The following is a 14,460-nucleotide window of genomic DNA, read 5'->3' as shown; positions in this document are numbered from 1 at the left end:
CAGATAATCAAATCAGATGAGAGTTCGACAGACTCCAACAGTAGGTTTGATCTTGAAAGATTAAACAAAGAGTTAATTGAGCACAAGTCAGGGTTAAAGACAACCCTTGTGAATTGAGTTAAAAGCTCTTTTAGAAGTTATGTAAATCAAAGCAGAAAAAGTATTTTAAATGGATTAGATGAGTATTGAAATCTTGTGATTTTTTTTAACAAGTGGGGAAAACATAAGTATAAGAATGGTAAAGAATAAGGTTTTGTGCAAGTAAAGTTGACTATCAAAGTAATGAAAATGTGATAAGGAGTGATAGTTAAGGATGAATATATGTGATATAAAAGAGCATGGGAGTATGAAGAACATGATATGGTTTAGTTATGTATAAGACAATGCGGATTATAAAAGGATAAATGGATAAAGACCAATGAATGGATTAAGTGTTTTGCTAGAAATTAAATAATGTGAAGGATAAGAAGTATTTTAAATGTATCAAGTGAAGTAGATACTGTTTTGTATTTAAGATGGAAAGAGTTAGCGTAGGCTAACAAGATTATGGGACGAAATGTATTGAAATTACAAAATTTCAAGATATGGTAGGTTATGATAACCAAATATGAAGTGAATCTGGATACAGTTGTATACTGTGATTATAGTAAAGTGATAAAGTGAAGGAAGTGAGAATTCAAATGTTTGAGTAAAACTAAGGATTGATAAGAAGAGTTTAAGTATGGGTACATCAATGATCAGTTTATAAATAAAGGAAGTTAGAATGTTAAGCTTGAATAATGGAAGTGACATGGTGTATGAGATTGAATGTTTATTTGATTAGTAGAGTAAACTATTGTTGAAATAATTCCGACTGCAAAGAATGTATATGAATGGTTCGATGAAGGTTTATGTTTTAGATTGGAAGAATCGATGTTGACTAACAGAGTTATAAGATAGTAGTGTATTAAAGTTAAAGGATTAGAAGATGATTTCAGGGTAAGCTAATTATGTATGGTGTGGATTGAGATATGGTTATGTATTTTAATCATTGAAATGAAAGGTAATAAAGGAGACAAGGCATAATACTGTATATGAATGAGAGTATGGGTTCAATAAGTGAATTACACTGGGTTGATTTTAACTGAAATGATGTGTAAGATTAATTTGATCAGGGCTTACACCCTAGATTGAAAAGTTGTTATTAATTAGCTGTAATGGCATGGATGTTAGAATTATCAGATTTGAAGGAAACATAAAGTAAGTTAATCAAATGAGATACGAATTTGGATGTGGTTGTGTATTTTGATCATAAAGATATGATTGGTGTATAAGAAGATTTTGAGTTATGAAGAAAATGAAAGGATGAAGTTTAAAGAATTAGATGTGATAAAGATTATGTTAAGATAAAGGTTATAAGTTTAACCAGAAGTAAGAAAGGTATGTCAGGTAATATGAGAAATTGTTTAGTTATGCAAAGTGTATGTTTAATCAATTATGATGAAGATTTAAGGTTATGTTTCTTGGTCAAGTGGATGTAGTCAGAGAAATGAATAAATATTTATATGTATTAAGGAAGTTGTGGAGTCAGTCAAGTAAGGATGAAATAAAAGTTTGGTGATTCTTGAAAGATAATTGAAGATTGACAAGGAATTTGATTGATTTATGAGTTTGAGTAATAACAATTAATGTTATTGTCTATCTGATAAGTGACATGATAGGAGATATAAAGTAAAAAGGTAGTCGAATAATTGAAAAGATAAGAACCAAGTTATTAAAGATAATACAAAAGATTAAGTTCAGAAAGCAGCATGAGAACGTTAGAAGATATGTTCTTCTCAGGATATGCAGCGAAAATTCGAGGACGAATTTTTTTTAAAAGGAGGGGAGATTTGTAACATCCCAAATTATGGGTTAGTGACCAAATTGTAAAGTTTCAGAATTTGATGACTAAAGTAGAAGAATGAAATAGTTCAATGATTATGGGATATATATGATGAAGGTTATTTAGTAATTATTAAAGGAAATAAAGGGTAAAATGGTCATTTGATCATTTAAGGAATTAAATAAATGTGATAGTGGGGATATATATATTTTACACGTGGGAAATGAGGGAAACAATGTTTCCAGAATTCTCTTCTCCTCCTTTCTTCTTTGTGCGTGAAGCTCCAGCTCAAAGGTGAGTTTCTTAATTAGTTGGTTATTTGTTGAATTAAAAGTTGGGTTATGATTCTTAGGTGATACTTAAGCTTAAGAAAAGCTTAAGTTATCTTAAAAATCAAAAGATAAATGAGTTAGGGAAGATTTAAGATTTGAAGTTCTTGAGTGAATTTCCAGAATGGAGTTGATAAGTTGAATTTGAAGCTAAATTTGACTTGTCATCAGCTTAATTAAGAAGTATTAAGTGTTAGAATTGGATTTGAAACATGTGGAAAATAGGGTATGATTCTTGAAATTCCTAAAGAGGATAGGATATTAAGGTTAAAGATGAGATAAATGAATATTAATGAGTTTAATTATGTATATGAAAGTTAAGAATATGAAAGGGGTTGAAATATGAAAAATTTAATCCAAAAAGAAGGAATTTTTGGGTTCAAAAAGAGGTTCTGGGCAGAGTGCATCGATTCATATTCATAGTGCACCGATGCATCAATGTTAAAACCCAGAAATTGTTTGAAGGTGTATCGATGCATTGGTAGTGCATCGATGCACTCTTTTAAAATAAACACATCGAATGCAATTCGTGCATCGATGCATAAGTAGTGCATCGATGCATCCCATTAATAAGGAAACATCGAATGCAATTAGTGCATCGATGCATAAGGCATGCATCGATGCATCCCAGTAATAATACAACATCGAATACATTTTATGCACCGATGCATCAGTAGTGCATCGATGCATACCTTCATTAAAAGATGAAATTACCTTTTATCTTTGTCTAAAAAGTGAACCATTAGAGTATATTAGTTATAATACTAATATAGATCTATGTATGATGATGTAGATATAAAACGTGATCCCGTTCTGGATCAATTAAAGGATTATAATCAAATCAGAGCAAAACTAAGGTGAGTGCACATTCTCTAGTATATGAGATTCAAGGGAAAATAAGACTTGTGATAAGTCTATTTCAAATAGTGAAAAACATGAATTCATAGAAGTATGTATTTGTTATGATGTTTATGTGTACATGAGTATATGCCTATGTGTAGCTGTTAAGTGCATCTTTATACATGATCTATGTGAATGCATGTGTATGTGATAAACCATGTGAATTAATATAATTGACTTAAAGGGAGAATTGAAATAAGGTATGTGATTATAAGATATGTGATAATAAGTTATATGGTTATATGATCATAAAATATAAGACATGTGACAAGAAATGTGTGAGTACATAAAAGTATAATATAAGCTATGTGAAAGTGATCTATATGACTTTTTGGTCTATGTGAATACAAATATATATGATAATGAGATATGAGACTTTACGAGGATATTATACGATCTATGTGACATGAAGCTATGAGATTATATGTCTATTTGATACAAATGTGTGAATATGGGACAAACATAAATATTAATGCCCATGTTATGTGTCTTGAGAGCTAGAGGTATAGTTGGCATGCCAAGAGTCGAGGGTCTATGTGGTCCTTCGGGACATATATGTATTCTTTGGAACATGTGTGAGGTCTTTTGGAGACACATACTTGATCTTTGGCATATGTATATGATTCTTAAGGAATGATATGTGGTCATTATGGATAGTTACCGAGGATCTTTATGACCTCTGGATAGTTACCGGGGTCTTTGTGACCTCTGGATAGGTCCTTCGGGACATTTATATGAGCTGTGGTGACAGCATAGTGGTGCACAACCTCAATAGACTCACATATCATTAGTTCTCACGTATGTACATGGGCTAATCAAGAGAAAATAAAAAATATGTGTTGTGAGATGATGAATTTAATAGCAAGGACATGAGGATGTATAGATTAAGTATATATGTTATATGATTAAATGATAGTGACTAATGATGATTTATATGTATGCATGTATTTCTTAGTAGATAATATGATATGATTTATATGATGATGTCAGTATGGCTTGGTTAATTGAATGATATGTTGAGTAAAAGAATGGATATAAGAGGATATAATTATAAGATTGTATGTTCATGCATGTGTGATTAGTTAGAGTTTTATTATATGTTTTATGCCTCACTAAGTCAACGACTTAGCGTGTGATTGTTTCACACGTAGGTTACAGAAGTGAGAAGAGTAAAGAGCTAAGAGGACCAAGACAGGTCAGCATTTTCCTTACAAAGTTTCAGATCATAAAATAGATGATTTAAATGAGTTTGGTTAATTTGAATATATTTGGCATGTACTAGTTGATTGAGTTAAAGATGCTCTGATCGATTTTGGTCATTGGGGTCAATTTATGTCAATAAACCGTTATTATTTTAATGAAATATTTAAATTTTATTTGAATTTTGGTCAAGAGTCAAAGTTTGAAAAGTCATGTGACACCTCAGACTCGTATCCAGGTCGGATACGGGTTGGGGGTTTTACAAAGGGGATTCCTAGATATTTGACAGGAAGAAGACCATGCTTGAACCCAGTAAAATTAATAATATTATCAACAGAGGGAGCAGAGATACCAGCTATGAAAATCTCACACTTGAGAGCATTAAGTTCGAGCCCAGAAATCTAATAGAAAGAGTCAAGAACAGTAATTACACCCACAACAGATTCAAGATTACCTTTGCAGAAAATTAATAGATTATCAGCAAAAGTAAGATAAGTCAGACAAATTTTCTTACACTTAGGGTGGAAACCAATTATCCCTTTATCAGCAGCTTTATTAAGAAGATTGGAAAGAACATTCATAACAAGAACAAACAAAATAGGGGATAAAGGGTCACCTTGTCTAAGACCCTTGGCTCCTTTGAAAAATCCAACAAGCTTCCATTAAAGGCAATGGAGTAGGAAGCATTTGAGTAGCAGGCAGTAATCCAGTCGATGAATTTACTAGGGAGCTCTAAAGCCTTGAGGATGATAGGAATGAAGTCTAGTGGATAGAGTCAAAGGCCTTGTGAAGATCAATTTTTAGAGCACACCTAGGAGAAATATTTTTCCTCCCATAACCTTTCACTATTTCACTATTTCTTGGGGTAATAATCTTGGGCATTAAATGAGAGATCCTCTTAACAATGCTTTTTGTAATGGACTTGTAAAGTACAGAGCAACAAGAGATTGGCCGAAAATCCGAGACTTTACTAGGATTGGGAATTTTAGGAACTAAGGCAATAGTAGTAGCATTGAATGCAGGGTAGATGAATGATTCTTGAAAGAAAAATTTTATTGCATCAATCACTTCATCTCCAATCACAGGCCAAGCTTTCTTAAAGAAAAGAAGAGTATAACCGTCTGGACCCGGTGCCTTGTCATTACCTTGGCTGAAAATTGCCTCTTTAATCTCGTCATTAGTGATCTTATTTGTAAGTCCCTCGTAGTCTTCAGAGGAAGGAATAGGGTGCAGCAGGCCTTTAAGTAAATTGGTTGAACATGCTTTAACTTTAGGGTCAGAGGAACCAAGCAGATTTTTGAAAAAATTAATAGTTTCATTAGACATGTCATCGAATGAGTCTAGTCTTCTTCCTTGATCATCAACTAAGGCTCTAATGGTGTCACGTTTATTCTTGGTAGCAATGACAGAGTAAAAGAATTTGGATCACTTATCCCCCTCTTTCAACTAATGAGTTTTCGCTTTTTGTTTGAGAACCATAGCCTCGCTTCCTCAAGAGTATTTAGTTCTCTTTGCAGATCAAGTTCTGTTCCAATAGGCTCGATTCCTCTAAGGGTAAGAATCTGTTGTTTTTCAATCTCATCTCTTTTACTTCTAACACGGGCGAAAATATCACTAAAATAATCCTTGTTCAGAATTTTTAGGGAGGCTTTGAGTCTTTTAAGCTTGAGAAAAATTTTCTTCATAGGGTTGCCATGACAAGGTTGAAGCCAAGAGTTAGAGACTGTGTTTAAGAAATTTTGATGAAGAGTCCACCAGTTGAAAATTTTGAAAGGCTTGGGTTTGCGGAGCTGAATTTCTTTATTAAGAGTGACCAAAACCATGCAGTGGTCAGAAGGACCATGAGCTAAAAATTCCACAAAGGATTGAGGGAAGGATTCAAACCATTGAGAATTAGAGAGGACTCTATCAAGTTTCTTGCAAGGAAGTTTTCTCTTTGTTTGTTGCTCCAAGAGAAAGTAGCTCCAAAGAATGGATGGTCATGAAGTTGAAGATCATGAGTGAGCTCTTGGAATTCAAGCATGTCTGAAGAAGAAAATGTACCTAAAAGTTCGTGATTAGAACTTTCATAAGGGTACAAAGTAACATTAAAGTCACCACCCAAGATCTAAGGGTAGTCAGGAAACCTAGTTTCTATACTTCTAAGATCTTGCAGATTCTTTTTCTTGCTATTCCATCATTATAACCATAAATTCCAGTAAGCAGGAAGTGGACATTCTTGTAGAAACATTTAACAGTAATACTTTGGGCAGCAGTATGACATAAAGCAATATCAATTCCCTTTCTCCATAGAAACCATATTCTCCCATTCACAGCATGATCATAGTTGCAAAATACATTCCATTTCTCAAATCTAGAAGAAAGAATTTCAACAGATTTATCCAATTTAACACGGGTTTCAAGCAAGCAGAGGATATCAATATTATTAAGAGTAGCTCTCCTAAGAACTTTGCCTTGTTTAAGAGGATTATTAAGTCCTCTTACGTTCCAAAATGAAATTATCATTTGGATTGAGGAGAAGGGGTTGTATCGCCCTTTTTACTACCTACTGTTGCACTTTTTGCTTTTTCAAGATGGGATTTCTTTTTAGTTTTGAGCTCTCTAATCAAATCTGCAACTCCAGAAGCTGCAGCTATTGGTTTTTTCCCCTGAATCTCAGGCTCAGGTTGAGTCTCTTCAATAGAATTTAATATCTCAAATTTGTTTGAGGAACCTGCTAAAGATTTGGTGGGATTAATTCTCGGAGGTCTACCTCTACCCCTTTTTGAAGTAGATGCTGACTCATTAATAAAGATAGCAGATTCTGAAGGAATTTTGGGTACATCATATTCTACGTCAACAGATTCTACATCAGGAGGAGGACTTATTTGAGCACTCAGAGAAGAAAAAGCATTTCCAATAAGTGGGAGTTCAGAGTTAAGTTGGTTTCCTGCAATAATTTCCTCAAGAATGGAATCTTTAGCACTAATAGGATCCTCAACTTTGGAGTTCAGTAAAGGATCAATGCAAGGAGTAACTTGGGGTTGTGAAGAGGAAGGCATAGATTCCTTTTTCCTCCATACTTGGCTAGTGGTGGAGGAATTTGGGTTAAACTTGCAGGATTTTGTACTATGGCCGAAAATGTTACAGGACTTGCAGTAAGGGGAAGCCATGTGATATCAACAGAAACAATAGCTTGAAGACCATTGTTAAGAACAACATCGATAGTCTTAGGGATCGAATCAGTAACCCCTATTTCAACACAGACTTTAGCGTATTCCAACCTAGTCTTAGAAGTTGTGATAGAATCCATTGACAATGGGAAGCCTATGGCACTAGCAATGTAACTCAATCCATCATTAGAGAACATTTCAAGAGGGACATTGTACAAATGAACCCAAATCGGGATTCTAGATAAATCAAAGTGAAGTTTTTGCAAATTAGGTTCCCACTGTCTGAGAATTAAAGGTTTATTGTAAATATGCCAAGGCCCATTTTCCATTACCTAGTCACGAGCAGAATCGGATTCAAAGGAAAACAAATAGAGATTGGGACCTGCGTAACTGACCTGGATATTAGAACCTTTCAAGGAATTTTTCCATAAATCATCGATTATCCTTTGAAGAGTTGTAATATTTGGAGCAGCCCCCAGAAATTGCCCCACAAGGGAGTGCTTCCACTAAAAAATTCCACCTTCAAACACTTCAGGCGGAGGATGGACGGTCGGAACTCCATTTCTCTCGTTTGGGGGAAAATACTGAAGCTGATGATTTGAAGCGCATCAGAACAATTTACGCCAATCCATTGAGGAAACACTCTGAGTGAGAAAACAGGCTAATAATAAGAGAGGACCGGTGAAGAGACGGGAGAGACGCCGAAGAAGCAGAGGAAATCTCATAACCCATTAATCCAGCTAATGTGCGCCGAGAGAATTCTACAAACGTGCGCCATGGATAGGTTATATCAAAATATTGAAAATGTCATATTAATATAATTTTAAAATAAATATTATTATATACAAATAATTTTATATTTATACAGCAATGATCAAGAAATAGTTCCAGTTCAGCGTGATGTTGTTTTTGGCCCGATCAGAATCTTTACTGGTGTACATTAGCTTGAAATAAAAATTGGAAGAGTGCAGCCTGACGATCCGACTCAACAATAGACTAATAAAAAAATAATGAAGGTTTAGGAAATGATATTAATTTATTGATAAAAAATTTTATGTCGTAAAAACAAGATAAAATAATAATGCTAAAGCTAGGATAAAGATAATAAAAATTATTTAAATCTTTGGACTACCCCTAAATTAATATCCAAAACGCTTGTTACATTGTGTTTATAGATTGGACTCTTTAGCTAGGCAAAGCCCAAAATAATCATAGCATAGCCTAGCTTTTCCAAGATGATCCAACTTCTAAGACAACGGGGAAAATTTTTCATCATTCCATCTCCTTTGTAATTTTCGATTAAAAAGAATAACTGAAATTATAAAACAACTCAACATACGATCATAGACTAATGCCCTATTATACCACCACCACCATCTTATCTGAATAGAAAACAAAGCGTTTACACTTGGTTAACTAAAGCTTCTTCCAACAACTCGTTGGTGCTTATATATAGCTGTAGGAGGAAAGGAAACATTAATTTTGGAGGAAGGATTGTATGCTAAGGTAAGACGAAGTTTGGGAAGGTTGTTGCGGACCGGCATATACTCTTTCCTCGAAGTTGCGTGGGGAAGTACCAGTTGGTGACGCAAAGTTATGTAAAAAGGGTTGTGGATTTTTAATAGGCATATAAATGAATCGAACGGAGGTATATTCATGTTCGTTCATTTAATAAATAAACAAACATAAACGAACACGAACATAAACAAACAATTTTTTTTGTTCATGTTCGTTCATTAAGGAATATAGTTTGTTCATGTTCGCTCATTTAAATGATAAACGAACGTAAACGAACACAAACGAACGAACATAAATGAACATAATAAATGAACATAAACGAACAACACAAAAATAAAAAATAAACTTATTCGAACACAATAAATGAATGTAAAAAAAAGTAAACAACAAGAATAACAACTTAAAATTCATTAATATAATCTACAACTTTAGAGTTAATTTATTTAAATACGACAAAATCATACATAAATCATAAATAAACTATATGAATATAATAAAGTCTTAAAGTTAATTTGTTCAACAAAACAATCTTATTGAAATCTAAACAACTTCAATAATCTTCGTAACCTATTCAACTTGCCCTCTGTTCGAACATAAATGAACGAACATAAATGAACAGACATAAAATTGTGACCCACCACCGTCACCAGCAATTGAGTAATAACATATTCAATGAATGTTCAGTTCATTTACAGGTCTAATTTTTAAGGTCATTTACCGGTAATACCACACCCTGTAAAATTGTGACCCACCACCGTCACCAGCAATTGAGTAAGAATCTCAATTTTCACGTCAAGGTCATCAAATTGTGTTATATCTAATTCATAATTAGGAAGTAACCTCGAGAGTGAAAGATAAAAATGTAATATAAATTAATCATTTTTTAATGATTTAGAAAGATTATAAATCAAAGTTTTTATTTGATTTGTTCGGACGGAGATAAAAAATAATTTTTTATATCTTTTACTCGTTATATGATTTATGTTCGAAATTTATAGTTGTCTATTATAATAACATTATTTTTAAAAGAGCGTAACGCACCTTGCGTACCCAGCAAGTTACTTGGTGGTGAAATAAAATTCATTTTTAATTGGCGTTTAGTTTAATTAATGCTCTATAATTTAGTGGTTTATCAGGAAGCAGGGGTTATATGAATTGGCAAATGACGAGACAAAGATGGTGAAAATGGAAACCAGAATGGAAGCACTTCAAATATTTCCATTATATATATATATAACTCTTTTCCGCGCGGTACAAATTACAAAAGCCCAATTAAATAAATAATAGGTGGACAAACCGTCTAGAAATGGACAATCGCTTCTACAAGTAATTTTTGGGAATCGTTCATCAACTCAGGACTGAGCCCAAGCATGAGGGTACAAAACTCCATCTCATTCAAAGCCCCATCCCCATTCAAATCACCTTCCCTCAGCATGCACTTGGCCTCCTCATCGCTCATCTCTTTCAACCCAAGCAATGCCGACTTCTTTTTGAAGCTCTCGAAAGTGATCACTCCCTTTTCTCCATCCACCAGCAACCGAAACCCGTTGCTCAGCTCCTTCATAAAACCGTCAGCACCCAGTTTCTCAACCATGGCAGGGAAAAAATCTTCGAACACTACCTCATTTTTGGACCCCATTTTCCTATTTGTTCATGGTTAAACGTAAAAGAGAAGCTATGGGTTTTTAGTTTGTATGATTTTGAGATGGAAACTAGTTTGGTACAGAAGAGTTGGGGGGGGTACTTATATGTGATGGGGAGAGAATAATGCTAAAGAGGGAAATGGAAGAAATGTTCGAGGAAAGAGTGTTGTAATGAGAACAAATTAAAGGTGAAGATAAAAACATAGGAGAAGGATGTCCGTCTTCGCTGCCCTGGCAGTTGCTGCTGCCCATCTGCCTCTTGATTTGGTGACTTTGTGTCCATGAAAACTGTCCTCCTTCCTCGAAGTTGCATTTTATCTTTTGTCTCATTTTATTCACCCCGGAGCAAGAGCCCAGCCATAAGATTAAATTGGTTTAGGACATTTTATCTTTGTACCTGGGATTTTGTCTTATTGTTTGTAAAATTTAGTATTGGATTCTAACAGGGGAGCGTATAAGTTTGGGCAGTACGATTTGGTCCATTCTAGAATGTCATACCATTACCCTGATGCTTGGGCATTTCTTTGGGGCTATAGAATTGGACTATGATTTAATCGGCCCAGAAAAAACAGCTTTGATAGTTGTGGAGCCTAATGGAAGGGCAGGCAGGCCCTGATATCCAACAACTCCAACAATCTTGGAACATGGTACAAGAACCTTCCGGTTAGGACTGTAAGTATGACAATAGATGATTGTTAGGCAGAGTGCCTGAAAAATTGTTCTTGCACTGCTTATGCTAAAGTAGACATTAGAAGCCAAGGGAATGGCTGTGTAACCTTCTATGAAGACCTGATTGATATTAGAGAAGTTCCTGAATATGGACAGGATCACAGGACCTTTGTGCTAAATCATGTTTGAAGTAATTCATAGGGTGAGCTACAGTCCGGACGAGAAGTTGCAGTGAAAAGACTATTGTTTGAGTTCTTCATTAGATTAGCCAAAATAAGGAAAAGTCAACGACTTTTACTAAGTTCATACATTGATGGAACTTTATTAACATCACCAATTATGCTTAGATGCTTTCCCCTTTTAGTATTCCATTTTATGTCTATGCCTCTCTACTTTTTAGTAATCTAATGGTCAAACATGAAACTGAAATCAACTGCTATATAATTTAATTTGTCTACATAATCATTTAGGTAATAAATTTGGTTTCAAATTTTAATATGTATAACAGAGTAAATTTGAATAACTAATTTAATTTATATTCTGACACATATATCTAGATTAAATCTAATGTGAACTTAATACGTAAATCCTCAACACTAATTATATATATACATAAAATAAAATATATCATTATTTAAAGTAATAGGGATATAAAATTAAGAATTAATTACTTTTCCAAATAATTTGTGGTTAAATTACGGGTATATTATCAAAAATAAAGAAATTGTGGCATTTAAAATTATGAAAAAGAAAGTAAAAATAAAAAATTATGTGTGCTTACAATTCAAATCAGATCAAGTAGAGAAAGTAACACATTTATGAGAGACTTCACTCTAATCACTCAATCCATGAGAATAAATTGGAAAAAAAAAATTAACCAATGAAAGATTTTGTCAAATTCTTCGACACCCAATAATTAAATTTTTGTAACATGTTAGAGACAAATTTATTAAAATCGTTAACATTTGTGAACGATTTTTACAATTATTGTATAAAATATAATAATTTCCTAAATATTTTTGAGATATAACGATTTACTTATTTTTATAGGCCTGTAAACGAACCAAACGCACACGAACGGAGGTATGTTCATGTTCGTTCATTTAATAAATAAACGAACACGAACATAAACGAACAAATTTTTTTTTGTTCATGTTCGTTCATTAAGGAATATAGCTTGTTCATGTTCGTTCATTTAACAAATAAACGAACATAAACGAGCACGAACGAACGAACATAAACGAACAACACAAACACACACACAAAAAACTTATTCGAACACAACAAACGAATGTAAAAAAAAAAGTAAACAACAAGAATAACAACTTAAAATTCATTAATATAACCTGCAACTTTAGAGTTAATTTATTCGAATACAACAAAAACATACATAAATCATAAATAAGCTATATGAACATAATAAAGTCATAAAGTTAATTTGTTCAAAAAAATAATCTTCTTGAAATCCAAACAACTTCAATAATCTTCATAACATATTCAACTTGCCATATGTTCGAACATAAATGAACGAACATAAACGAACATATAATCGAACGTTCACGAACGTAAATGAACGAATGAGCCCCTTGTTCGTGTTCGTTCATTTAATTAAACGAACGCAAAATCTTGTTCATGTTTGTTCATTTAATAAATAAACGAACATAAACGAACTTCCCGTCGCACGGTTCATGAACGGTTCGATGAACGCTCAGTTTATTTACAAGCCTAATTTTTCATAATATCTTTGATTTAAACTTAGTTTCTTTAATCTAATCAAAATAAAAGTTTAAAAATCAAAATATATTAAAATATTAACAATAATTAATAAACCCTAATTTGAAATGAGTTCTTTTTTTTCTTTTGTTTTTTGTAATTTTTCTTCTTCTTTCAATCATAATTAATAAACCCTAAAAGCTGGTAGAGTAGGCCGCCATCTGTCTTTGGCATCCACCGCCACAACCACAACCACATTCCAAATATATATAGCACTTGTTCCTAATCATCAACGCTGAATTTAGCATTTGTTCCTTTTTTTAATTACTCCCAACGTATACTTGGATTATTGCAAGGAAAAACAACTATACATTTGGTTATCTTATATTTTCTTTTTTAATCCATCCAGGGTCTGCTTTGTTGAAATTATTAAAATGGTTTTCAAGTTTAGTAACCAACTTTGAAAAAATGGTTTTCAAAGTTTGGTAAATGTTTCTTTAAAAATGGTTTTGCATTCTCACTAATCTGGTTATAGGGAAATTACTTGTACTTGGTTTATTTCCCAACAACTGGTAATCAGAGCTTTTGGGTTGTGAATTTTGTCAATTTTTTGCGAGGTTACTATTCGGGTTACTATTCACGTGAATATTGAATTTCGTGAATAGTGAAATTCGGTCGGCGATACGAGTTTGTCGACGGAGGTGTTCTAATACACGGCGGTTCGCAAAAATTGTCAGAAACGATCCAAACGAAGCCAGATTCGAGTGGGAGCGATGGCTGCAGACGAAGGGAAGGTGAAAATTGAAAAGTTCGATGGTGCGGACTTTGGATTTTGGAAGATGCAAATTTAAGATTTTCTATACCAGAAAAATCTATATCAACCCCTCTCAGGAAAACAACCAGAGGGCATGAAGAATGAAGACTGGGCTCTTCTCGACAGACAAGCCCTCGGAGTTATCCGACTGACGTTATCCCGCAATGTTGCTTTCAACATAGCAAAGGAAAAGACCACGGCGGGTCTTATGACGGCTCTCTCCAGTATGTATGAGAAGCCATCGGCCTCAAACAAAGTTCATTTGATGAGACGATTATTCAATTTGTGGATGACGGAAGGGGAATCGGTGGCACAACACCTAAATGAACTCAACACAATCACAACCCAGTTGAGTTCAATGGAAATTGAATTTGATGATGAAGTTCGAGCTTTAATTCTCTTATCATCTTTACCAGACAGTTGGAATGCTACTGTTACAGCAGTTAGCAGTTCGTCGGGAAACAGCAAATTAAAATTCGACGATGTTCGGGATCTGGTACTGAGCGAAGAAATTCGACGGAGAGAATCGGGTGAAGCATCAACCTCCTCAGCCTTGCACACGGAGTCCAGAGGGAGAACTTCAGAAAGAAATTCAAATCGTGGCATATCGAAATCCAGAAGGGAAAATCAAGAACAGGAAATAAAGATTTTACATGTT

General features: G+C 33.8%; 1 protein-coding gene across 1 annotated transcript; it reads right to left on the bottom strand.

The window, feature by feature from the left end:
* Positions 1 to 10,210: 10,210 nt before the first annotated feature.
* Positions 10,211 to 10,732, bottom strand: LOC120121842 (calcium-binding protein KRP1-like). The gene has a single exon (XM_039141143.1). The coding sequence runs from the start codon at positions 10,600 to 10,602 to the stop codon at positions 10,264 to 10,266; it is 339 nt and encodes a 112-aa protein (XP_038997074.1). The 5' UTR covers positions 10,603 to 10,732; the 3' UTR covers positions 10,211 to 10,263.
* Positions 10,733 to 14,460: the final 3,728 nt, after the last annotated feature.

Source organism: Hibiscus syriacus, unplaced genomic scaffold (genome assembly GCF_006381635.1).
Source record: "Hibiscus syriacus cultivar Baekdansim isolate YM2019G1 unplaced genomic scaffold, ASM638163v2 tig00110383_pilon, whole genome shotgun sequence".
In the NCBI taxonomy this organism is placed as follows: Eukaryota; Viridiplantae; Streptophyta; class Magnoliopsida; order Malvales; family Malvaceae; genus Hibiscus; species Hibiscus syriacus.
This window is presented reverse-complemented; position numbering and strand designations above follow the sequence as displayed.

Excerpts from the sequence above, each read along its gene's own strand:
- LOC120121842 (XM_039141143.1), bottom strand. The coding sequence starts at position 10,602 with ATGGGGTCCAAAAATGAGGTAGTGTTCGAAGATTTTTTCCCTGCCATG.